We start from the raw sequence: 26,461 nt of genomic DNA, 5'->3' as shown, positions 1-26,461 counted from the left end.
CTTTATGTACAACCACGGACCAACAGAAAATAAATGCTAGAATATCCAGGATTCTTTGAGGAATCTTAAGGGAGATCTATGTAATCCTGAAGCTTACCTTGCCTTTCTGCTCAAGACCACATTCCCCTCTCCAGCTCTAACCTCAGGACTCCAGGTTAAAAGTCTTTGTATTAGATGCCACCAAAAGTTAGTAATTGCAGCCAACGTTTATAAAGTACTTACTGCTGAATATTGTTCTAAGAACCTTACATTTACTAACTTAACTCATCCTCAAGAACACTCTTTGAGGTCAGTACTTATTCCCATTTTTCTTTCAGATAAGCAAATTGGAACACACGGAGGGTAAGTAATCTGCCTAAAGTTAATAGCTAGCACACGGTGAAGGCAAGATTCAAATTCAGGCAGTTTGGTTCCAGAGAATACACTCACAAACTAAGACTTTGCTGCCTACTGGGCAGTCAGTGAGAAAAGTTTATCAGGAAAGCTTAACCTGAATTTTACAAATAAGTATTTTAAAAACAAGACTGAAAGAAAGAAGGATAGAACCAGGGTCTCCAAAGCACTTTTTTGTCTCTTTTATTTCTTGAGGAACATTTAAAAAACTATTAGGATATTCTATTTCCTACTTTGGAAATCAATTCCATTTTGCATTGCTTCTGCCTTTAAGATGAAGGTTTCTTTGTAATATAACAATCAGTGGACTCTTTCTTTTAACTTCTTTATTAAGTTTGTTGCATAAAAGATATACATTCTCATATTGACAATTCTTGTCATGAACAAAAGCAACAAAAAATAAGGCAACAGCAAGATGTGCTTCACATATAAACAATCACGTGGTAAGAACAAGAAATCTGGCCCTGTACAACAAAAAGATTAGGAAGCAAAATATGAGTAATCCCTGTGTTCAGAATATACCCAAAAGTGTGTGTAAAGACAGTGCACCCATAATACAGCTCACTTAAATTCCTGTTTATGATGCATAATTCCTTAATCATCCATTTGGTGAAATAAGAATGAACATCAAGAAACATGAAATCCAAATTCCATTTATTTTCACAATATCAATACTACACTCAAAATAGCAACTTCATTGAATCTAAATATTAAATGTTTCCAAAGTAAAAGGCAATCTTAATTTTTTTAACCCTATGAAAGGGTTTGCAAAAACAGGTGGCTTATTTTATTCCACTTACAAGGAGACTAGGTCTCAGCCTGCACTTACATAGGATGAGCAACAAAGGACAACAAATACCACTAAGAGTAATGCCCGTACATATCAAAATACCTAGTTGAACCAAGTTCTTTCTACTTATACAGCAAGTCTGTTAAACAACCAGCATAATGGAAGCTTACACCTCATGCGACAGAATCACTAAATTAACTATACATCTATTAGAAATTTCCAAACCCCGTTCCCAAAACAATTTTAGCACACCTATTAAGTACTATAGGTCACTTAGAAAAACAGAAATAAAACATACAACCAGTCTTTGCAATTAAAATTTTTTCATAACATATAAACAATGTTCAGATACAAATTCTGAACTAAATATGTTTTCCTAAATATGATTTATGTAATCAAGGCTTTCTTAAACAAAGACAGGTCTTAGGTATATGATCTGTACAAACTTACAGTAGTGTATATTCCAAATAGAGATTTTCTTCCTATTATTATATGAAAATGTAACTCTTTTCTGAGTGAAGATATATGTTAAGGCTTCAGGTGTAAACACTTTGGAAGGCAAACAACTTAGTAAAGAAATAACCAGTCATTTAAAAATGTGTATCATCTCATAATAGACCCCTGAATTTTCAAATTTACATGTGAGAATACATTTACATCTTAAATTTCTAGGAAAGGCACAGGCTTTATATAAAAAAGCAGCAAAATTTTAAACCCACCAATTTATTGAAAAAGCCATTACTTTTATTAGAAACAAATAATGCTTCTCAAGATGTTGGCAACAGGTCATAGAATAGTCACATATTTCATACAGTGTATTTCTCCCTTTATAATTATATTCCAGAAGGAGGTGGAATACCTCCTTGGCCGTGGGAAGCAGAAGTATTTGATGGACTGTGTAAACTGGTCTCCTTGTATACAAACCATGCATTTCCTCCCCAAAGTATCATATTCAGAAAGCCAAAGATCTAAGGAAGAGAAAAGTAAACATGAAAATCTAATCTACTTAAAAATTTATACCCATCTTCGTTTTCCTTTAAATTAACATTTCTAGGCAGTAAACCATTATTTCATTTAAAGTTTAAACTACCTATAAAGTAGAATAAAAAAAGAAGACTTTCCATGTCAATGCTACATCTGTATATATAATAACTTATTACCAATGAAATAAAGCTAAAATCTCTACATCTTTAACATATAAAATTATGACTAAAAGAAATCTTAATCTTTGCATCTCAACATTACCAAAAAGATGGGATTACATTTGAGAAAAATAAGTAAAATCCTATTACTTTGTAATTAGACTTTATTGCTTTCAGGTGAAGAGGAACAGGAATCCATGCTTCCTTCTCTGGGGGCTTTCACTTGCCTCCATCTTAATGGTTATAAACTGTCCCTGGTTATCCTTTCCTGTTTCCCTTCTTTCTCCACTACTATTTATCTCTCCTACTCCAACAGCTACAGGCAGAAGAGAATGGGGGTCACACAAAGAACTTTACATCACATTCTACATTAGTCAACATAAAAGAAATTAGTCTTCCAGTCACAAATCTGACAAGATCAAAGTCTCAGAGATGAATAAACTGAAGCTACCCTTTTATCATTTTTTTCCTCCAAATATAAGAACAATTGTGGCTTATGATTTAAGACTGGGATAAAGAGCTTAAGAGTAGCATATTACTGAAGACCAAATGCTTTACATTTTTTGCATATTTGCATACAAAAACATTTCTGAAATTGTCCATCTCTGATTGTGGTCAATATAAATGCACAAAAAAGCTTACTTACTTACTTACTTATTTATCTATTTATTTATTTTACAAAAAGACTTTTAAATCACAAAGCTATAACAGAAAAATCTGGCCAAATTGCTTTACAAGGCAGTACTGACCTCATCCCCCAGAAAAATACTTTCTTGAGAAGACAGAAGACTTCCTTAAACATAATACGTGCAGTATATTAATAATGTATTTAGTAATACACTTACCTGTACTTTGGTAAAACAGACTAAATATAATTTAAATTTATATATACCAATTCTTTTTAGATCATTTAAGAAACCATAAAAGTACTACTTTCAAAGACCCAAAGCCTGTCAAACTAGAGAATGGGCCTTAAGTCATATCTAGCCCACACCTTGGCTTGTCAACTTACTAGCTGTGTTACTTTGAGCAAATTAAAGCACAAGCTACATTTTTTCCCAGCTGTAAAGATGAAGGTAATACTACTACCTCCCACATTCCTTTTAGGGTTACTGGATAAGCTAAACAAGATGAGTGTAATGTAATGCCCTTAGCACAATGCCTGACACATAGTCTTTACAAATGGTAGTGACTACTATTAGTGCCTTTCAGCTGAAAGTCTTGCCTAGTCAATTTTAATGAGAAGAAAGAATCAATCACGATCTTGTCCAAACCGGTTAACAAGTAATAATTTTTCTGACATTTTTCTTCACTCTTATAAAGGTAAAGGCTATCTGGTAGCTAGGCTTCTGATAGCTTAGCAAAAATGAAAACAATATATTCATTCAGAAATTTATTAAAAACTATTGCTTTCTTCTATCACTAGTAAAGTTTTTCTAAGTGATGATAAAATATTTATAAATACTGCATACATACCACAGATACATTCAGGGATCCCATACTAGTCACGGAGCCAAAATAACACGTCACTCCTTGATGATTACAAGGCTGAAGTTCCTTGACAATACCATGACCAGTAGCTATTTTAATATCTGTAAGAGCTTTAGCCCAGGCTGAAGTGCTCACCAACCACAGAAAAGCAGCAACAAGAGTAACAACAAAGTCCTAAAGCAAAAATAAGTATGAGTTAATAATGAAGAGTTAATTTAAAACTACTACATTTCAAATTCATGATGGAGGAACTGAGATCTCACTGAACTCTGTGGTATCGAGAAATGGCCTACATGACATACCTTGTAAGAAAAGCCACACTCAGCATTGTACACATTGCTGTTTACTAGCACAGTGCCGGAGTTTCGGCGGTGAACAAGACTTAATCATCTACTTTGGAGTCTAAGATTTTGACACTAGGAATCAGTTTCATGTAGCCCTCACCACAACCATCCATTGCAGGATTACACCTCACTCCCTGTTATCACCAATAACTATATTCCCTCATCATCCCAGTTTCACTCCCTCCCCAACTTTCCCAAGATCACTTCTCTTTCCAGCTCCCTCTCCTCTGGGCACCCCAACTTCAAAACTCCTATGACCCCACTGAGACATACAATCTGATTTTATCACATTCTTCCTCTCTACCTCACTCATGATTTCATTTCCTCCTTAATTTCTATTCTAAAGTCCTTTATTACAACCCCATTGCACACACTCAACTCCCTTACCTTCTCTTGCTCTCTCCTACTATTTTGGCAAAACTGTAATTTCAGTTTAATCCCCCATGATTGGAACTAAAATAAAAAACTTAAAAAAAAAATCTGGTTGCCAATGATCTGGATAATGAAATGGTAAAAAGCATGCATCCAGGATGAGTTGCTTCTCTTAAAATTCATGACCCTAAAATTTTAAGAATACTCATTATATTGCAGATAAAAAAAATAATAATCTCTCAAGGCATCTTCTGACTAGTAGTTTTCTATTCTAGTCTTTGCTACTTATTATATTTCCAAGAATAGGACTAAAGTTTTAAATATTCTGGATAAGTTTCTTACTGAGTAAGATGATGAAAGAAAAAAGTGTATTCTCTTTACTCAATCTATTCTGCTGGGGAACTAAAATTTTGTTAACCAGTATTGGTTACAAAAATCTAAGTAAGACTTTTGAAGAATGCATTCGTATGATAAAAAGTGTTAAGTCCCACCTTGTTTGGTTTTCCTTTAAATTAACCACCAAAGTGGGAATAATGTAAAATTTGTATCTTTTATATTATATATTCTCAGCATTCAGGTACACCCAAAGCTACGATTTCTTACACATCTGCAGCAAAAATCTCTGCAGGCTCACAAATGGGTTTTGGAGCTTATCAGTGTTCCCTCCTCCCACCAAATCAATCTGATTGTTTTTTAATTACTTTTTAATCATTTATTTAGACCAAACACCAGTAATCACTTATGACATATAGAAACTACTATATATAGCTTGCTCACCAGGTCAAGATGACAATGAATAAATGCCTTGTGATTTGAGAACCAAAAACAGTGACTAATTTTACAAAGTTTGCATTTTGCATTTGAGCTTTTCACGGCTCCTGGTCTTCTTTTAAAAATGTGTAAATAAAAAAATTAAAAAATGTAAATCAAAGAAAAAAGGACAGGAAATTTTTGCGGCATGGGAGTATTCTTCTTTCTGCTTCCACACTCAACTGTACTTTTGTTGAGGGTAGACATTTTCTAATCACTTGCTAGGAACACAATCCTTTCAGAGAACTGATAAATAGTACAAGGTTATCACACCTTAAGTTCTCTCTGGGTTAAAGTTCGTAGCTTTGACTAATCTATTAGGTCAAATCCTTTTAATTTCCAGGTTTCTTCCTTCCAGATTCCTAATTAAAAAGCACACTGATGTTTTTCTGATTATGTTCCTTAAGTCTACTTTGCTGCTGGCATGACATTCTTGTATTTCAAAAGCAGGTAACTTTTCTGAAAATGATGCACAAAGTAACCTTAGGGTGAGGGGAGGTGGGGGGAATGAGAGCCTCTGAAGATCATCTCTCTCCTACCTACTGAGAGGACTGTGTTTTTAGGATGCAGTTCTGCAACGCACAACCATAGCTGCTTGCGGCATCCTAGCAGCCTTGGTCCCACCCATAAATTGGGATCTGTTTCACAGCAGATATTTAGGATTTGGGATACTTTATCTTTGTTTAGTCTTGTTCTTTTGTTATTTCTGATTTTCCACATGGCCCTTAAGCTCCTGCTTTTAACACCAAAAAAATATTGCTACGTTCGCTTAAAAATGGAAGTTGATTTTAAATACCACAATTGAAATGCTCTTAGAAATATCTTAGTAGAGAACTGAGTACATTGCCAAAAAGGCATGTCCTCATTAACAAAGAGTACTTAAAAAAAAAAAAAAATCAATGTCATATTTGGCTAGATTTTAAACTTGGCTATCTCAAGAAATTTTTTTTTTACATTTATATGGTTAAATTAAAAGAAGAATTCAAAATTTAATTTAGAAGCTTGAATTTTTACAGACACGAAGCATCCTTTATATATTATATCAATAACAACAAAAAAACATTTAAAGGGCTAGTTCTAGATTATCTCTCTATGACCATCAATTGATCACTCTTGAGATGGAAACTGTCTTTTGACTTTCTGAATGATGCACCTAGTTACAGTTTTATAGTTTTAATAGAGAAACTCTCTACAAAAATAGACTTGGATGCTGCCTTAGAAAGTGTGATTTGTAAAAGTGCACTAAACAAAAAAGGTTCACTGCTAGAGTTAACTTAAAAGTCTGTTGGGATTAATGACAAAATGGCAAGAAATGTCTTCGTCTAGTATTTAAATTATAAAGTTCTTTAACAAAATATAATATCTATATGATTACCATAGTTTTTTTTTTTTTTTTTTTTTTTTTTCAGTATGCTCCATGGGGGGCTTGAACTCCTCTCCAATACAAGGCTTGGACTCATGACCCTGAGATCAAGACCTGAGCTCAGATCAAAAGTTGGATGCTGGGATCCCTGGGTGGTGCAGCGGTTTGGCGCCTGCCTTTGGCCCAGGGCGTGATCCTGGAGACCTGGGATCGAATCCCACGTCGGGCTCCCGGTGCATGGAGCCTGCTTCTCCTTCTGCCTATGTCTCTGCCTCTCTCTCTCTCTCTCTCTCTCTGTGACTATCATAAATAAGTAAAAATTAAAAAAAAAAAAAAAAGGTTGGATGCTTAGGGACACCTGGGTGGCTCAGTGGCTGAACATTTGCCTTTGCTCAGGGTATGATCCCAGGGTCCTGGGATAGAGTCTCACATCAGGCTCTTCTTAGGGAGCCTGCTTCTCCTTCTGCCTGTGTCTCTGCCTCTCTGTGTCTCTCATGAATAAATAAGTAAAATCTTTGAAAAAGAAAAAAAAAAAAAAGAGTTGGATGCTTAGCTGACTGAGCCACAGGCACTCCCACAGTTCCTTTTTAAGTAAGTCTTGGAAAGTCTCCAGAAGTTACATATTCTTAATATGTAATTTCTCTTGATTAAACACTGCAAATTTAAATAGTTGATATCTTTCTGAAAGATGTCCAAGAAAATATTTTATGAAAATGTCAGCTTTAAGAATCTCTTCTCAGATATAAGAAATGAAATAAATAAGAATTATAACAGACTGTTTTATTCTCTACTTACCATTTGCATTCTTATGATCCAGGCAGCAAAAATTAAAAATAAACAATAAACTGTTATCTTATTTAATAATTTCTTCATACTCAAATAGCCTTCGCTTTAACTTCACAAGTAATTAACTGAGGAGTGTTTTCTAAAGATATAAATGACCAGTATCTCAAAAGCACCTCTCTTCTCCCTTTAAGTCAATAACACTAATACTGACTTTGTAGTTATTCTTTTGTTGTGGACCTCTGGATTAAAACCACGGCTTATCTCTGCATTTGCACCAATAATCCAGAGGAGAGATTTTACTACCTAAATCTCAGAGATTATTTTTATTTCTAGCTCAGAAGACTCTGAAGCCAAGGAAGGTGTTAGGACTTCAAATCCAAATCCTTTGTTGACATCTCCAAGATTCAAAATTAGCTCATGAATACCATTAGTGCGAATTCTCTAATTTTTACAGAATTAACTGGGTCAGATTTTAATTTAAGGAATTTAGGAATACAGACCAGGAATCAGCAAACTTTCCTGAAATGGGCCAGACAATACATATGTTTGGTCTCTCTTACAACTACTTAATTAACTCTGCTACTGTAACATGAAAGCAGTAATAGTATGGAAATGTTCGGGTATGGCTGTGCTATAAAGAAAACTTCGTTAAAAAAAATGGCAGCGAGTTAGATTTGGCTTGTGGGCCATAGTTTGCTGATTTCCGATATTGACTATTAAGCTCAATAAAACATCGTAGAGGCAATAAAGGGGGCCTTTGAGAAAAGAGAAGAAAGATAAGAAGTAGGAACACCATCATGAGACTACTAGTATGGTCAGCAATTCCTCAAATCAAAGGCATTAATTTCTACTTACTTTCTCTACTTGCAACCTAATATGCTCTATATATTTGAGATCCTTCCAGGTTAAAATAAGACTTAGAAACAAACAGACTTCTATATTCCCTAGAGTACACAGAAAGTGTTGAAAATAGGCTCAAAGAATTAGGTTCAACGTGACAATGAGAGAAAGCTCAACTTCACGGTAAACAGATCAAAATATGTTGAACTGATTCATGCCAAGAATTTTCATTTCCAGTGTAAGAAAATCTGTATTTAACTCCAAATATAATATCTTTATACAAATGATTTTTGTATAAAAATAGTTTACTTACAATCATGGGAAGTTTTCGACTATCCCGATACAGGCTCGTATAACCAACATAGAGCAAAAGAGCAGCGATGCAGTACAGGAAGACAAAGACTGCAAATGTGACATAGAATTGTGCGGAAGAAGAGTAATCTCCAATAAGGACATAGCTTTTCCAATTTACGTCACACACATTTACATCTGGATGTGCTAGAAATGATGCTTCATTCAACCTGTTAAAAAAAAAAAGCTCAAATAAATTTGTGAATTACTTGGACTTTCCCAATAGGGATAGAAATCCATAAGTAGAATACTGAAATGACATTTCAAAAAAAAAAAAAAAAAAAAACACTCCCAAAATATATTACAGACATTTTCCTTTGGGGGAAAATTCAAATATTTAAATTAAAAATTTCCTAAGAAATGTACATAAATTATAAATTATGCCTCGTAATTAATTGGTTTATGATAGACTGAATATAGACTGCATTAAACACTTTCACACCCTTATACTATTTTCCTGCAATAAAAATTCAGCAGATTAAGAGAGGTGATACAAAATAGTTTGCAATTTGAGACATGCTATTCCATTCTAGGAGCCAGATTATGTGTGACTAGCACTAGGAGAGCCAATTATGATTTCACATTTTAACCCTAGATTAATTAGCTGCTAAGTTTAGATTGTTTTTAAATTTCCTTATCTATAAATTCAAAAGGATCTATCACTAAATATGTCATAAAATCTCCTCATTAGGAACTTTATAAGAGAAGGGCTAGCAAATGGACAGGCAAGGATTCATAACCAAAGCCCTGCTATCTGACATATTTTTAGCGTAAGGTGTTATTTAATCATCAAAACAACCTTAAGAGGTAATATTTCCAACTCAGTGTAGAGAAATTTCTAGTCCTAGAGAGGTCAGGTAAGTATTAAGTGTAAGATGATTTACACCATGGCTTAAACACAGGACATATTCGATCAACACTGAAGTTAAACAGAAATCACAAAATACTCATTTTAGTTTGAGTAAGAAAATAAACACAGAAACTCCTCACTTTATATAAATATATGCCTTAAAACTATATAGGGATGCTATTATTTAGTAATTATAAATAATACATGCGAAATTTCAATTTTCTTAAGCTATGTTTGCTTCTACATACATCATGGCTTCTCACGCTAAGGTAATGGAGCAGTCTCTCTCTTTTTTTTTTTTTAATTTTTATTTTTTTATTTATTTATGAGAGTCAGAGAGAGAGAGAGAGAGAGAGAGAGGCAGAGAGGCAGAGACATAGGCAGAGGGAGAAGCAGGCTCCATGCACCGGGAGCCTGATGTGGGATTCGATCCGGGTCTCCAGGATCACGCCCTGGGCCAAAGGCAGGCGCCAAACCGCTGCGCCACCCAGGGATCCCGAGCAGTCTCTGTTTTGAGTTTAAATTTTCAATCCACCGTGGGATGACAGAATAAAAAGTTTCTAAATGCTTATTCTCATTTTCTTTACTTAATTCATTACAGGCCAGGAACACAGTTTGCAGACAGGCATTGGTCCATGTACCACAGTTTGAGAAGCAATGATTAGCACTTAAAAATGAGCATGTGTGCAATTTAAAATTTTCTATCCCCCAGGATAATAAATTGCTGGAAATGTTATCGAGTCAGTACGAAAGTAAAAAGTTTTTAACCACAAAACAAACAAATAAATCTCTTACCTGAATGGATAAGCAAAAGCAGCTGTAATTGTTTTATTTTCAGTAAGTGAAGGGCAAGTCACTTGAATTTCTGTTTTGCCCTTAAAACCTCCACAGGTGGCAAAAGCAAAGATAGAAGCAATCTATACAAAATGAGACCAAAAAATGGGGAAGAAGCATTACTGTATTCAAAACATGAGTCATTAAAGCCTAAATATATTACTAAAATCTGGCTCATTAACATTCTAGAAATTCTTAATTACAAAATTAATGTAGATGGTGATAAATACTTAAAAAACTCATTTTCAATGGTCAATAAATTATTTTCTTTTCCCCTAAGTATAATAGAGAAGATAGTTTACCAGCTCATATAACAATTCTTCTGGTCATACTCCAGTGTGCCTACCAAATATTAGTATGAAATTCAGACAAAGTGTTATTTATTAGTATCAAAATCAAAAGGGGTGATTTGGAGGTAACTGTTAAGCCGAGACTGATAAGCAAAGAGGAGATGCTATTTCATGAGTCTGCAGGACCTCATTTTTTAATATTTCAGTATTTCAGTTCTCGAGTACTTGGAAATTTGTCTTCCTGATTGTGCATATGCTTAAAAGAATGCAATGTTCCGTTAAATGCTGTATATGCATTAAATCCTAAGCATCCTAAATGTTGATATGGAATCAAATAAACTGTAATTCATTCACAGGATAGAATATTATACAGTCATTGAAATGTTGGGCAATATTTAATGACAGTGAAAAATATTTGTTACATATAGTTTGTTTATGAGGTCTAGCTGGCTCAGTTGGTAGAGCATGTGACTCTTGATCTCTGGGTTGTGAGTTCGAGCCCTATGTTGGGGGTAGAGTTTACTTAAATGTTATTTTACACATACATTGTGCATGTGTCTACACCTATGGATATTATACACACTACAAAAACATTATATATCAAAATTTTAACAGTGGTCATCTCTAAACAGAAAATAAAGAATTTCTTTTTCTATTTGTAACTTCTAAATTTTCTACAAAACAAAAAAAACCCCAAATATGGTGCAGTAGCCAAAAGCTTAATCCTTCAGCAAATTCTGATAGCTTTATTTAAAAAGCATATTTCGAATCTGATCATCACCATCACAACATCCTGAGCTGAACGACCTCGTTTGAATTATACTCTAAAAGCCTTCTAAATAATGCTGCTCCTGTCTTTGTCCCTCCTTCAGTCTACTGTCAATATATCAACCAGGGTGATATTTTAAAAATACGAGGCAGAAAACATTATATCCTCCACTCAAAATTCCCCAGTGGCTTCTGAGTTCTCCTGAATAAAAATCAAAGTTCATATAATGGTCTACAAGATCCTTTCTTCCTTTAATAATTCTGCTTACACATTGCTACTTTTACCCTTGTCGAATCTCTTTGCATAAAAGTCTCCTTGCTATTCCTTGAAGATAAGAAGGTAAACTTCTCAGAGCTTAGCACTGGCTACTCTCTCTGCCTGGAATACATGGTTCACTTCCTACTTCACCGCTCCCTGTTCCAAAAGGACTTTATCATGGGGGTATAGCTCAGTGGTAGAGAATTTTAATGCAGAAGGACTTTATCAGAGAGGCCTTTCCTAACCACACTATATCAAATAATAATGCTCCAATCCACAGTACCTTCTTTCTTTATTCATGCTGCTCTATTTTTCCACCATTGTATTTATCACTACCTGTTAATATTTAAGTATTTGTCCATTTTTCACTAGAATATAAACTCAAGGCAGCCTGGGTGGCTCAGCGGTTTAGCGCCACCTTCAGCCCAGGACCTGATCCTGGAGACCCGGGATCGAGTCCCACATCGGGCTCCCTGCATGGAGCCTGCTTCTTCCTCAGCCTGTGTCTCTGCCTCTGTGTGTGTGTGTGTGTGTGTGTGTGTGTGTGTCTTTCATGAATAAATAAATAAAATCTTAAAAAGAAAAAAAGAATATAAACTCAAAGGCAGGGAGGCTTTGTTTTGCTCAAGGTTATTCATCTACCAAATAGATAAAATTCAGTGCAGGTCTGGTATCAAAGCCCATACTGTTAAACACTGATATAATGCCTCTCATGGATTAGTATTAGGCCTTGAATCAGGCCATAACCAGGATAATTACTATCAAGAGATTTTTTTTTCCCTGTAAAGACATAGAAGGAATCTGGTTACAGGTATGAAGAGTCTGAGATGATATGCAGTACATAGTTTGGAATCTTCAGTTAAAGAGAATGGATACTCTCTACCCATAAATGTTCATGAATAAAGAATGAAAACACAAGGCCAGAAAACTGGGCACATATCCATTTAGGATTAGAAAAAGAAAACCGGATACTCAAATTTAACCAACGGAACAATGAGGAGTCCGAAAGAGACCTGTGTGTGACTAGATAAATTCCATCTAACAAAGCTGGCCTTGTAGATCACCAAGGAAAGAAGTGTGGTGGTTTTAAAGATATGTCCACAAACTCTGATACTCCTCCCCTCAGGAGGAAAGATTAATTTTCTTCCCTTTAAGTGTGGACTGGACATAGTAACTTGCTTCTAGTAAATTGAATATGACAGAATGAGTTGAACATTCTTTCTGAGACTAGGTGATAAAGAGACTACAATTTGTCTTCTTTTCTCTCTTGAATCACTGGCTAAGGGGGAAGCCAGCTGCCAGGTTGAGAGGAGACTTAGGCAACTTATAGAGATACTCTTGTGATGAGGAACCACAGACTATCAGCAACCACATGAGTGAGCCTGGAAGTGTATCATCTGAGGCTTCCCAATGGCCATGTGAGTAAGCTGGGCACTAGAGATGACTCCATTCCAGTCAACAGCTTCACTGCGAACTGAGAGACTCTGGGCTGAAACTTCTCCAGGCTAAGCGTCTCCCAGATTTCTGACCCATATTAGCTGAAATAAGAAATGTCTGCTTTTTTATGTGTTAAGTTTGGGGTAATTTATTATGTAGCAATAATAACAAATACAAAAAAGGACTTCAATAAATGGTCCAGATAGGCTAAAGACAAATGTAAAATATGAGTCTTTAAAAAATTTTAAGATGATAAAAGGAATCTGTGTCCGTAAAGGAAAAAATTCTTAAGATTAAAAATCAAACATACTAACCATAAAAGATTGTTAAATTCAACTACAGAAAAAGAACTTTTGAAATGAAAAGTCAGCTTTTTAATATAAAACAAGCTACAAACTAGGTGAAAATATTTGCAATAATGTCACAAAGGATTAATATCTCCTAGTACATAGATCTAAGAGCAATTCTTACCCATGTGTACTACAGAACATGCATAAGCATGTTCAGTGACATGGTTTATAGTATCAAAACACAGAAAAAGTGGGAGCACCAGGAAAATGGATAGTATACACTTACAATGGGAAGTTTAATAGTAATAAAGATATATGAACTACAACTGCCCATGTCAATATGAATGAATCCTAGAAACCTAACGCTGAGTGGGGGGAAAAAAAGTTGCCTAAGCTTTCATTCTTTGGCATTTTGCCTGTCATTTTTTTTTTTAGAAGATTTTATTTATTCATGAGAGACACAAATAGAGAGGCAGAGACATAGGCAGAGGGAGAACAGGCTCCCCGTAGGGAGCCTGATGTGGGGACACCATCCCAGGGACCCCCAGATCATGACCTGAGCCAAAGGCAGACCTCAATCACTGAGCCACCCAGGCGTTCCTGATGTCATTCTTTTAAAACCTTTGGTTAGGGATTCCTGGGTGGCTCAGTGGTGTAAGTTTTATGTTTCAGACTCTTGATTTTGGCTCAGGTCATGAACTCAGGGTTGTGAGACTGAATCCTGTGTAGGGTTCCAGGGTTCTGTGCTCAGTGCTCACTGGGGAGTCTACTTGGGATTCTCTCCCTCTCCCTCTGCAACCTCTACCACCATCCCTGTGCCTGCTCTCTGTCTAAAATAAAAAATGGCTTGCCTAAATTAAGATAGCTTTAACTGTAAATTAGACAATGAATTAGAAAGATGTAGTACACAAAATGTAAAATATCTCATTGATAATAAATCGTTTATATTGATTACTTGTTGAAACAATATTTGGATTTATAAATAAAATACATTATTAAAATTAATTTCACCTGTTTCTATTCACCTTTTTAGTGTGGCCAGTAAACACTTAAAATTATTATGTGGCTTGCATTTGTAGTTTGCATTCTGTTTCTGTTGGACAGGTGCTTTACAGTGATGTCACACTGATCTGAAATGAAGATCTGGTCATGTTACTCCCTTGTTTAAAGGGATTTCCTCAATGACTTTCCAGAACTAAATTTACAAAAAGACAAAAGCCCAAACTTCTTAACTTGGCCTAACAGGCATGGCTGATGTACCCTCAATCTTATCCTTCTAGATTTATATGCACTGTACTTCCTGCCAGATACTGTACGACTGTCACTCTGTAATACTACTGCCCCCTGAAACTTATCATGTATTTATGGTTTCAGTGTATTTGTGTCTTCTGTCAGGGAACTGTCCCACTCCAAAGCTGTTCTCTGACAAGCTCATCTTAAAGGCCCTACGCAGCTTCTTATGGTAGAACTATTCTGTCCCCTGGGCGGCCACAGACTTGGGTTCATTAACTCTACTATAGCCATTTTTCTTGTGTCTTGCCTTATTTAAAAACAAAACCCAAAACAAAAATAAAAACTAGTTTCTAACTAAATACAAAAATTAGTAAATAAATGGCATACTGTACTAAAGCTCATTGCTCTTAAGCCTAATGCCTTTCCCTGTCCCTTGGCAGACTGTCATGTCTGCACTTGGTCTTACTCAGGATTTTCGGTGTCTATCCAGCAGAAGGTCTGGCACATAGTAAATGCTCATTAAATAACTGCTTAAAGAAAAAAAAACCCAATTTCCAATAATCTACAAATAAAATCATATTTCAAGTCTTACATAACCATCATTTCAAAGCTACCTTTTTGTTATAAGTATAAATAAATGTCATGTTTGTAATTCTGGTCTTTATCTCATGGGATAAAAGGGACAAGATACACACATTTCATTACATGAAATACAAAACAACCTGAGGGTAAATTATCCAACTATCTTACTTCTCCCTATATTCTACTGCTATTTTGATTTACATTCAAAATTCTATATTGGCAGCCCATGGTGAAACCTGGCCTCCAGATAATATTTGTGTGATCTTCCCAGAATCCATAAAAAATAGGAGTTTGTTGTTTGTCTTTTAATACCAGCATACTGCACATAAAAAATTGGATTTCCTGCTTTTCCTTGCTGTGGGGAAACTAAAAATATGGCAGCATCAGGCCCATATTCCCATAAAGCAACAACCATGTGGAACTGAATGACAGATGACACGTAAGACAGGGCATGTGCTTTTTCCAGACTGTTGCCATTCTCGGCTGTCTCAACAATACTCAGGATGCATGTTAGTTACCAGCAATCAATGAGCTTATACTCTTGTTTTTCTTCCAAACAGCTTGTTTCACTCACTTACTTTATGAGGGTGGTTCCTATGTGCACTTCAGTTTGTATTCCTAGTCTAAACAACGAGTACTGGTATGATTTATATTGCCTTACCACTTATGAAATTCATTTTCCCATTCCTCTCTATTCCATGAAGAATGGCTAAAACTGCTAACATGAACTTCTATCTGTAGAAGAGCTTGTAAGAATCCAGGACAAGATGGACAGTAAGCTTCTCTTGAGGTCAAAAGGTTCCATATTTCATAATGACAGCCTCAAGTTGCCAAAGATGCTAGACACATGGCAGATCCCTCATTAATTTTGTAACTTTGGAGTTAACGTCTCTGCTTGGTTCTCTACACTATTCTCCAAAATAAACTGCAATAGTCAGTTAATTGGTATATGAGTAAATATTTGAACTATTTATATTTATTTTTAGACTTAAAGAAGGAATGAAAGCTTTACTGAAATCAATAGATCACTGAAACCCATGCTGGATCTGTAGGTCCGTGTCACATGCCAGTATAGTATGCTGGGTATCCCGAAGGTAAGAGGAGTTTCATAACATGCAAGGACAGGGATACCTTCACCTATTTTTATTCTGTTCATGTACTGCAATGTGAGTATGCCTGGCTAAGTGAGTTGATGGAATGAATAAGTTATCTAGTTTTAACCAAACCAACCTTCGCAAAACAGACCAATGGCTTAAAAATGTCTTCACGGAAACTATAGACTAATAATACAAAAACTCATGTCCGAAAGAGAAAATAGAAGCATTAACCCCCTTTATGAGCTATATTCATTAGCCACATTCCAAGGAAAAACAGATTTTACTTAATCAGATCACAAGATGATGGTATATATATATATATGCCAGATAAGCATTTGAATTTAGGATTTAAAAATATGAAATTTACCCCAATCATGTAATAATGCTGTACCATACTGACATTGAGGGATGCCTGGGTAGCTCAGCCAGTTAAGCATTTGACTCCTGACCTCAGCTCAGGTCTTGATCTCAGGGTCATGAGTTCAAGTCCTTAGTTAAACCCACTTAAAAAAAAAAAAAGATACTGACCTAGTAAAATATCCATCTAAGTTATGGCTGCATATTGGGACTCTATGCATAAAATTTTCTACTGATAGGCATTCATGATAAAAAGTTTAGAGACCCCTGATATTTTCAATGAGTTATTTAGCCTATAGCCAGAGTCCCAGTCCTTGATCCTATTTTTAGAGCCTGCTCAGCTCACTGATGCTTCTATTGGGAACACTAGTATTCAGAGCTTAGCACTGGCTACTCTTTAATTTGGGTGTCTTTTACAAGTTTCTAGTTGCAGTGTCCTGATTGCTATTTGGTTTCATCATTAATCTGATGTCATCTACTTTCTGCCCAAGGTTTAGCCTAGAAAATGATCTAAATGAAATCTAACAGAAAATAGATCTAAAAGAAAAAGAAATAGACTTAAAAGTATATTGTGGGATCCCTGGATGGCTCAGTGATTTAGCGCCTGCCTTTGGCTCAGGGCGTGGTCCTGGAGTCCCAGGATTGAGTTCCACATCGGACTCCAGTCCCATATTGGGCTCCCTGCATGGAGCCTGCTTCTCCCATCTTTAAAAAAAAAAAAAAAGATTTATTTATTCATGAGAGACACATAGAGGCAGAGGGAGAAGCAGCCACCCAGGGATCCCACAATAAATAAAATCTTTTTTTAAAAAAAGTATACCGTGTATGAGTATTTATACACAAAATCAAATGAATGCTCTTTTACTAAATCAAAGAATCAGTGCTGAAAATGAACTATCACGGCATGTCTGCCTTTATAATCAGTAAGATTAGATGTCTAGAGTCAAGGTACTGATTTTTTTTTTTTTAAAGATTTTATTTACTTATTCATGAGACACACACAGAGAGAGAAGCAGAGACACAGGCAGAGGGAGAAGCAGGCTCCATGCAGGAAGCCTGAGGTGGGACTCAATTTCGGGATCACGTTCTGAGTCAAAGGCAGATGCTTAACCGCTGAGCCACCCAGGCGTCCTCCAAGGTACTGATTTTTATGAGTTAAAGCCCTTACGTGTTTACTAAAGACATTCATTTTAAAAAATGTTTTGTTACTGATGCTATTTCACTTTATTCCCGCTATGTACTGGGCAGTGAAGTCTGTTACAAAAGGCTTCCATTTCATTCTTCTATGATCTCCCTCTGCTTGTCAGCATGCTAGTACCGGTTCCATAACCCCTAAGAATATGGATCATACAAAGTAAACTTGAGTTCCTGCTGAAGTAAACATAAATTTTTTTGATAACTCTTTAACTATTCTACATTGAAGATATCTTTTTTCAAAATTTTATTTCAAAGTAATCTCTATGTCCAATGTGGGGCTTGAACTCACACCACCAAAGATCAAGAGCTGCATACTCTACTGAGCCAGCCAGATGCCCCTATTGAAAGCATCTTTATGCTGCCTTTATCCTTAAATAATTGTCAGGCTATTGAATATGGAACTAGAAATCTCTGAGGAACTTAAATATATTTATTTTAAATCATTTCAGACTGTCGTACTTTTATGTTTTTGAAGTAAATACATATCTTAATTGTTGATCTGGCTGGCTGTCCTTAAGTGTATTTGTGCCACTGATTTTGACCTTTTAAGTGAAAATGAGTTTTTTTTCAAGTGTTTTAGGATATCTGATGTAGGCTCAATCAAATTGAGTTTGCTTTTTTCCTCTTTTTCTATACCCGTCTAGTACTTTTACAGTCACTTCTACCTGGCTGCAAATACCACATCTTATGATGGTATGCCCAAACTACCAACATATGAGAATATTCAAATGTTCACAAATTCAGATCTCAAGCTAAAAGGTAAGCTGATTCAGGTCTTAGAAGGCTATAGTATCTCTCTTTCCACTTGTTGAAGTACTTGGCTCTACTTAGTCATAAATCCAGACCATAGGTCAAAGCTTTTTTCCAGATTTATTTCCCAGATCATGAACAGTCCCTCTTCCACCCATATTTTCTGTTTCATTTCTGGTCTCCAATTTACTGTATTAGAACAGCAATTCTTCACATGTGGTCTGTGGTGTGTTGGGAGTACCCAAGACTCTTCAGAAGGTTCAAGAGGTCAAAAATATTTTCATATTACTAAGACATTATTAGCCTTTTACACTGTGTTGACATTTGCACTATTTGAGCAAAAGCATTTGTGGGTGAAACTATTGGGCTTTAGTAAGAATAAGCAATAGCATCAAAGTTATTTCACTGCCATGCACTCTCTGTTAAAAAAAAAAAAAAAAAGCCAGTTTTACTTAAGAATGTCTTTGTTGAAGCAGTGAAAATTACGATTTTTATTAAATCCTGACCCTTGAGTCTTCTTAATATTCTGCATGATGAAGAAACAGGATGTGCAAACTACTTTAACCTGCACACATGGTTGTCTCCAGGGAAAGCATCTAAAATAACTGAGTTATATGCTGAACTATTTCTTTTTTTCATGAAACACCATTTTTACTTGAAAGAATTAGTAATAGACAAAAAAGCCCCCCCCAAAAAAACAAAAAAAACAAAACCCAGTTATTCAGACATGGATATCTGGCAGATATTTTTCTCAAAAATGAATGAAGTGAGCCTTTTAGTTAAAGGAAAACTGGTAGCATTTGTTGCATTGGTGCAATTCAAGCTTTTAAGTGAATAATTATGGTTTTAAAATAAATAAGTATTCCCTTAAAAGCTTCTGCTTAAATTTCTGATGTGGCAAATATCAATTGATACAACCCACATAAACAAGAGCTCTTTGAGGTCCTCAATATTTAAGAGCATAAAGGGGTTCTGAGACCAACGTGTTTGAGAACCACTGTATTAAGATACTGCTGTTATCTTAATTTCCTCTTTTATATTTTATCAGAGATTGCTATTTATGTGTGGGGTGAGTGTGTATATATGTCTGTGTGTTCTCAAAGTACTTATATATATATATGTTATCTATGAAAATGACATCAGATCTACCTGGTAAGAGTGTTCAAGGTATATAATCAAGAATCAAGTAGAAGAAACAGAAAACAAAAGGCCAAGGGGTGAGTCTGTAAATCTATTAACAAGCTTCAAGTCCGGAGGGTCCTCGTGGGCATAAAATGCTATTTGAAATCCTTTTCCGTCTTCATTGTGGGGGTCGAGGGGGGAGCATATGCAAATAGCAAGGCTGAGAGAAAGGTAAGTTTCCTAAAAAGATCTACAGACTGATAGCCTAAAAATGTAAAAATTAAGCAAATGGATGAAAACCATCAGTCTATATTTGCCCCGTCCCTCATATTGTGGAATACAATTTGAATTTTCTAGGGTGCTCTTTTTTTTTTTTAGGGTGCTCTTCTGTGCTGTTTTTGAACCACAAAATTAGGATAAAACATTGCTCCTGATTGCAAAAATTTTATAAGTTACTTGAGATGACTAAATATGAGGTATTTTATATAGACTATTGTGTATATTTGAAAGTTTGTTGTTTAAACAAATTGATATATGCAATACCCAAAGAATTAAAGATTTTCTTACTTTTTTTTTCACACTAATTTTCTTGGATAATAATCTGCCCCAAAGTAATGTTCTCAAATGTCGTCTTTTGCATTTGCTCATTAATTGCAAGTATAAAATCAGAAAAACATTCAAACTTAATAAAAGAATCAAGAATATCCTACTCGTTTTTAACTCGTAAGATCTTATTATAAACATGCACCTAACAAACAAGGAAAAAAAATCACTTGAGATACATTAGGCTTTTGTTTTCTAAGCCTGCAATTTTTGGTAATCTATTTATTAATTTATCAAAAGACCAATTAGAAATGCAAAGGTAAGTTATCAAAATGACTAAGAACAGAGTGTTAGAGTCCTAGATGTAGTGACCATAATGGATAAGTTACCTGCATCTCTCTAACATGGAGATAACAACCTTCACAGGTTGCTAGAGGATTGAATGAGAAAATACAGATAAAGCCCTGGCACATATATGTATATTCAATAAATATGTTAATACTGAGAATACATTTGACCAGGACAGACAAAAATATTCAGAGATGGTTAATAATTCTAAAGTTCAACTTAGTGCGTAATTCCTTATATACTCCCCAAAGCATATGCTTAGATTCTTTAAGTGCTAAATATTTGTTCAGCATCCCCCCATGCAAGATAGCAGCAAGAAAGTCCAAAACAGTGTTTAATATTTTAAAAATATAAAATCACTTCAATGAAAAGCTTTTATCTAAATATTAGAGATATCTGACTAAATATAAAAACCAAGTTAAAATTTACCAGCGAAATCTTAAATACTTAAAAAAAAAAGCTGTTTTGATGAAATTAATCTTTGACTTTTACTTCTATGTTCTGCTTGTATACATGGGTCATTTATTCCTACCTAAATTTTATATTGTCACCTTGATAGGCTCCTAAAGGCCTATCAAAACTTGCAGACAAGTGAAATACACACAATGTATCATTTTTAAAGTTTAAAACAGGTGATAGAGAATTGAGTAATCTTGAAGGACTAGGAGATATGTTTGTTAGACATATGGGGCTCAAGTCTATCCATTGTCTGGGTCTAGTCTTCCTAGAAACACAGCATCTCCGTCCTGAAGAACCTACTAAGAATTATTCAAGTACATTATAATCATTCACATAATTAAATATTAACTCAATCATTCCAGCAGCCTTACGAAGTATTGCTATTCCCATAGAAGTGTAACAAAAACTCAACCTTTACTGAGTACTTATTACACAAAGAGTGAGGTGCCAGGAGTAGAGTAAAAAAAAAGAAGAGGGAAGCCCAGGTGGCTCAGCAGTTTAGCACCTGCCTTCGGCCACTGCCTGATCCTGGAGACCCAGGATCGAGTCCCACTTCAGGCTCCCTGCATGGAGCCTGCTTGTCCCTCTGCCTGTGTCTCTGCCTCTCTCTCTCTGTCTCTGTGTCTCTCATGAACAAATAAAAAAAATCTTTTAAAAAAGGAAAAAGAGAAGGAATACAACATGGTGGCTGCAGTTTAGAAGCAAAGTCCCAAAGTTTCTGCTCCGGTGATTATATTTTTATTGTTATTAATTATTTACTGGGCATCGAAATTTACATATCATCAGATTGTATCTTAGTCTAACATATTCTAGAACCTTGCTAGAGATAAGCTGATTGAGGGAATTTTTTTTTTTTTTTGAGGGAATTCTTTTTTCCGTTATATAAATGGTAAGCAGCCATTACCTAGATTTTAGATTTGTTTATAAACTTATTTATTGACTGTTTTTAGAAGTAACCCGCCACATCTCAATCAATGCTTTAGGAAACTTGAACAACTTATTCAAAACAGATTTAGGGATCCCTGGGTGGCGCAGCGGTTTAGCACCTGCCTTTGGCCCAGGGCACGATCCTGGAGACCCAGGTATCAAATCCTATGTCGGGCTCCCTGCATGGAGCCTGCTTCTCCCTCTGCCTATGTCTCTCTCTCTCTCTCTCTCTCTCTGTGTGACTATCATGAATAAATAAATAAAATCTTAAAAAAAAATAAATTAATTAATTAAAAAAAAAAAAAACAAAAACAGATTTAAAAATTCTTACGATGGGGCAGCCCTGGTGGCACAGCGGTTTAGCGCCGCCTGCAGCCCGGGGTGTGATCCTGGAGACCCATGTCCCTGCATGGAGCCTGCTTCTGCCTCTGCCTGTGTTTCTGCCTCTCTCTCTCTCTCTCTCTCTCTCTGTCTCTGTCTCTCATGAATAAATAAAATCTTAAAAAAGAAAAATTCTTACAATGGCCCCTTCTCTAGAACCTTGTTTTATCATTCATCCCCTCTCGCTCTGTTTTTAACCTTCAACAGTTCTATTCACAATTTCTTCTCTCAAGTCCACAAACACATGCAGTCTTTCCCGTCCTTAAACTCGGTTACCACAAAATCCCTCCTACCTTCAAGGTCAAATAGTGGTTTACTTTCACCATTCTCACTTTCTTACCACACATCCATTTGGCCTATTACCATCTGGTTTCTGAATTTACGGACACTGCTTTAATAAAGCCACCAACAGCCTCTGGATCGCCAAAACCAAGGTTCACATTTTAGTTCACATTTTAGTCCCTATTTTACATACTTAATCTCTCTTGCACCTCCTGATATTGTTGAATTTCTTGAAATTCTAATAGTGATGCTAAGATGTTACTTTTCTCCATCTTCTTAACTATTAATTATTTTCTCCATCTTCTTAACTATTTCTTCTCCTTCGTGCTGGTAGGTATCTGCTGAATCTCCAGCCTATTCTTGCCTTTTTAAAAATTAAACTCCATATAGCTAATTGCCTAAAGAATACCTCCTTTATATGACTTAGAGACCACAAAATTAATACATCTAAAACTGATCTTCAACCAAAAATCTGATTCTTAGCGATGTATCTTGGACAAAGGTACCACTACCAACCTGTCCCCTCTTCAACCTCCAAATACATTCTAATTTCCAAATCTCCTCTATTTCCACTGCAATTAACTTTAGGCCCTCACAATTTCTCTGGCAACAGATCTCCCTTCTTTCAATTATGACCTTTCTAATCCATCCTCTACACTACTGACAAAATAAAAATTTCTAAAAAGGAAACCTAATTATAATATTCACTTGCTTAAAACACTTAAATGAGTTCCAACTTCAAATGGTAGGAATTCTGGGCTTAAGTAGAAAGTACCCGATAAACAACTCCAAATCCTGTACCCTGAAAATACACGTTTTCCTAAAGAAAGGACCCAGGTTATCAAAGGTTAACCCCACAGGATTAAGATCGTTCCACAGGATAAACTCCTAGCTCTTCTGTTAGCCCTATGAAACCTTTCAGGATCATCTCAGGCTATACCCTCCTTCCCAGAAGTTTAAACCAACCCCAACTACTTTTAAGTTTTCAACCAGGCTATGCTGCTTCAACTTTTCACACCACTGAGCTTAAGTTTCCTTTTGCCTGGAGAGCCACTCCCACATCCTCCCCAAGTGAACAAATACTCCTCCTTCAAGTGTTCTTTCATGTATGAAATACCCCCTAGTTCCTCCAAGCAAATGACTTCTCCTCTTTCACCTACTATACTTTGCCTATATTTTCATTAAAGTACTTATCAGGTTCTCTTGTGTACTACTATGCTGTTCAAACCGAAAGTAGTGTTTCTTTAAAGAGCTTAGAACAGGGTATTTTTCAAAATACGTCAGACCTGTGATCACTAATGAATCTATCACTGATGTTTTAAAATATTAAGGAAAAAAGTCATGTCAATGTTCTCTTTTTTAAAAAGACTGACAAATAACATAAGCACAAACCTAACAACTGCCTCATTTATTAAGTGAAAACTTTAATTATAACCCTCAACAAGACTTTCTCTTGGGATCCCTGGGGGTCTACTCAGTAGTAGTTGAGCGCCTGCGTTCAGCCCAGGGCGTGATCCTGGAGTCCCAAGATCGAGTCCCGCGACGGGCTCCCGGCATGGAGCCTGCTTCTCCCTCTGCCTGTGTCTTTGCCTCTTTCTCTCTGTGTCTCTCATGAATAAATAAATAAAATCTTAAAAAAAAAAAAAAAAAAAAGGCTTTCTCTTAACCTTTGTATTTGATAAGCCTAACTAAACATGATTTTCCTCCTGCAATTTCAAATTTTTACACACTCAATTTTTCTTTTTATCTGAATCTGGGTTTACAGAACCCTAAAAGTGTATGTGTGTGTAAAATACATATAACATATGTGTAGGTGTCTTTAAAAAGTGTGTGTGTGTGTAAAATACATATATGTGCAGGTGTCTTTAAAGTAGACGTTTGTGTGAAATCAGCACTGTTTCAGTTTTCAGAAGGCAAGTAAAACTTTGGGGGAATGGTAGGAACCTTTCTTTGAAAATCAGCTTGAGTACCCAGGAGGGAATCCGAGTTTCTGTGCTACTTAGAAACAAAAACAAAAAACCCCATCACACTCTCAGTGGGGTTATTTAACACAGGAAATTGGAAGTTCTTACCCTTCGCCACTTGATGCCTAAAACCTAAGGTTAAAAGAGCTACGGATGTCAGTGTTGCCGGCCATAAAAGCAACTCGCCCGCACAGTGGACAGATGCCAGCTGCCGGTTAATCCCGGCCTGAAAAAAAAAAATCAGCCCTGAAACCTGTGCTGGGCCGCGAAATCCGAGGCAAATGTGCCGCGCCTGGTGCATCCGCCGGCTCCTCCAAGCCACGACTCACCGCGGCCAAGGTCGTATTAGTAAGTCTCCTCCGACGTTACCGACCGGGCTGCAGGCGGTCGCGGGAAACCCAACAGGCTGGACGGCGGTTCCCGGCCCGCGTCTGAGCACCGGACGGGCCAGGCGCGTTCTGTAGAAGTCCCCCCCCCCCCCCCCGGTCCTGCTCGCCCGACCCACAGTCTATTTTTATCCCTTTTTTTTTTTTTTAAACTGGGAGGCCTCTCAGGAGCAAACTGAGAGCGGAGCGCCCGGCAGACCCCTGGGAGGAGGCGGCGCCGCGCGGCCCCGGAGCGCGACTGCGGCCCGGGTTTCGGTTGGGCCGCCGGGGACGCCTCTGCCGCCTTGCGGGCGGGCGTGCAGCCGGGAGGGCCGAGAGCTCCCGCGGCCCCGGCGGCGCCCGGAGGTGAGCTTCGGCGCGGGGGGGGCGGCCTGGCGCGGGCCGCGGCCTCCGCCCTGGGGGTGGGGGGGCGGCCTCGGCCTCGGCCTGACCCGGGTGGGCTCCGGCTCCCGCTCCCGCCGCCGCCGCCGCCGCCGCCGCCGCCCCGGGCCCCGGCCTCCCCGCCGAGGGCAGCGGCCCGCCCGGGCTGGAGGGCGCGGCGGGGCGCGGGGCCAGGCCTCGCCGGCGCGGGCTGCACTCACCCACTCGAGGACCTTGATGAAGCCCAGCGGCTCCTTGAGCGGGCTGACGTTGAGCTGGAAGGAGGACATCCTCTGAGGAAGGAGGGAGACAGAGAGTCAGGGCCGCGCGGCGGACGAGGACGGGACCGACGACGCCGAGCAGCCGGGCCGCGACCAAGGCCGAGCGCCGCGAGCCCTGGGAGGCGGGCCCGGGACGCCGCGGGGCGGGGCGGGGCGGGGCGGTTGAGCCGCCGGCCGAGGCGCTCAGGCGGGGACGCCGAGGGGCGGCCGCGGAGGGCGAGGGGCGGGCAGGGGCGGGAAGGGGCGGCGCCTCCCCGGGCCGCACCTGGCCGAACCGGCTGATCCGCTGGCGAAACAAGTAGATGTTGGACGCCATGCTGCGTGCGCCGCGCCCGCGCCCTGACGCCCCGCCCCGCCCCGGCCCCGCCCCGCCCCGCCCCCGCCCCGCCCCCGCCCCCGGCGCTCCGGGGCCTCTGCGCATGTGCGCGCCCACCCCGCAGCTGCGCAGTACGCGCCGCCCCTCGCTCGCGGCCCGCCCGCCTCCCGCCTCCCGCCTCCCGCCTCCCGCCTCCCGGGGCCGCGCGTCCCTCCGCGGTTCCCAGCTCGTGGGGGAGCTTGCGGAGGGTCTGTGGACCGAGCCGCGCTCCCCGCCGCCGTTCCGGGCCTTCTGAGTAGCATGTTGGACAGCTGCTGCGGAACAGCGCGGAGGCGTGGTTCATCAACCGTTCTTAGAGACATTGAGCGTTTTGCAAAATTATCATTTGGAGTCGGGGGGGAAGGGATGTCCACCGAATGGGAAGCCCTGAGCGGATAGTAGCCCCCCGCCTCCCCCAGCTCCCAGC

General features: G+C 38.1%; 1 protein-coding gene and 1 long non-coding RNA gene across 8 annotated transcripts in view; one reads left to right on the top strand and one right to left on the bottom strand.

The window, feature by feature from the left end:
- Positions 1 to 704: 704 nt before the first annotated feature.
- Positions 705 to 26,039, bottom strand: SYPL1 (synaptophysin like 1). 2 transcript variants are annotated; one of them, XM_035701994.2, is made up of 6 exons: positions 25,945 to 26,039; positions 25,620 to 25,691; positions 10,328 to 10,449; positions 8,645 to 8,852; positions 3,802 to 3,990; positions 705 to 2,151 (listed from the first exon to the last, which is right to left on the bottom strand). In XM_035701994.2, exons 1-6 carry the CDS (start codon positions 25,993 to 25,995, stop codon positions 2,017 to 2,019), a joined length of 777 nt encoding a protein of 258 aa, XP_035557887.2. In that variant the 5' UTR covers positions 25,996 to 26,039; the 3' UTR covers positions 705 to 2,016. The 2 variants fall into 2 exon arrangements, with proteins under 2 accessions (XP_035557887.2, XP_035557888.1); XM_035701995.2 differs by lacking the exons at positions 25,620 to 25,691; positions 25,945 to 26,039 and adding an exon at positions 24,761 to 24,877.
- The window catches only part of LOC112661428 (uncharacterized), a 148,964-nt gene continuing 147,402 nt past the window's right edge, over positions 24,900 to 26,461 (top strand). The window contains exon 1 of one of the 6 annotated variants that reach the window (XR_007403668.1): positions 24,900 to 25,000. This is a non-coding gene — a long non-coding RNA (uncharacterized LOC112661428). Of the gene's footprint in view, positions 25,001 to 25,180; positions 25,384 to 26,461 lie in introns of those variants that run through there. The other 5 variants (XR_007403667.1, XR_003137685.3, XR_007403672.1 and 2 more) reach the window with 5 other exon arrangements.

The sequence above is a fragment of the Canis lupus genome, chromosome 18 (assembly GCF_003254725.2).
Source record: "Canis lupus dingo isolate Sandy chromosome 18, ASM325472v2, whole genome shotgun sequence".
Taxonomy (NCBI): Eukaryota; Metazoa; Chordata; class Mammalia; order Carnivora; family Canidae; genus Canis; species Canis lupus.
This window is presented reverse-complemented; position numbering and strand designations above follow the sequence as displayed.

Coding starts and splice junctions, on each gene's coding strand:
- SYPL1 (XM_035701994.2), bottom strand. CDS start 25,995: ATGGCGTCCAACATCTACTTGTTTCGCCAGCGGATCAGCCGGTTCGGC. Junction 10,450..25,619: donor TCATCAAGGTCCTCGAGTGG/GTGAGTGCAGCC, acceptor CATTTTGTATAG/ATTGCTTCTATCTTTGCTTT. Junction 2,152..3,801: donor GATCCCTGAATGTATCTGTG/GTATGTATGCAG, acceptor TCTCTTCCTTAG/ATCTTTGGCTTTCTGAATAT.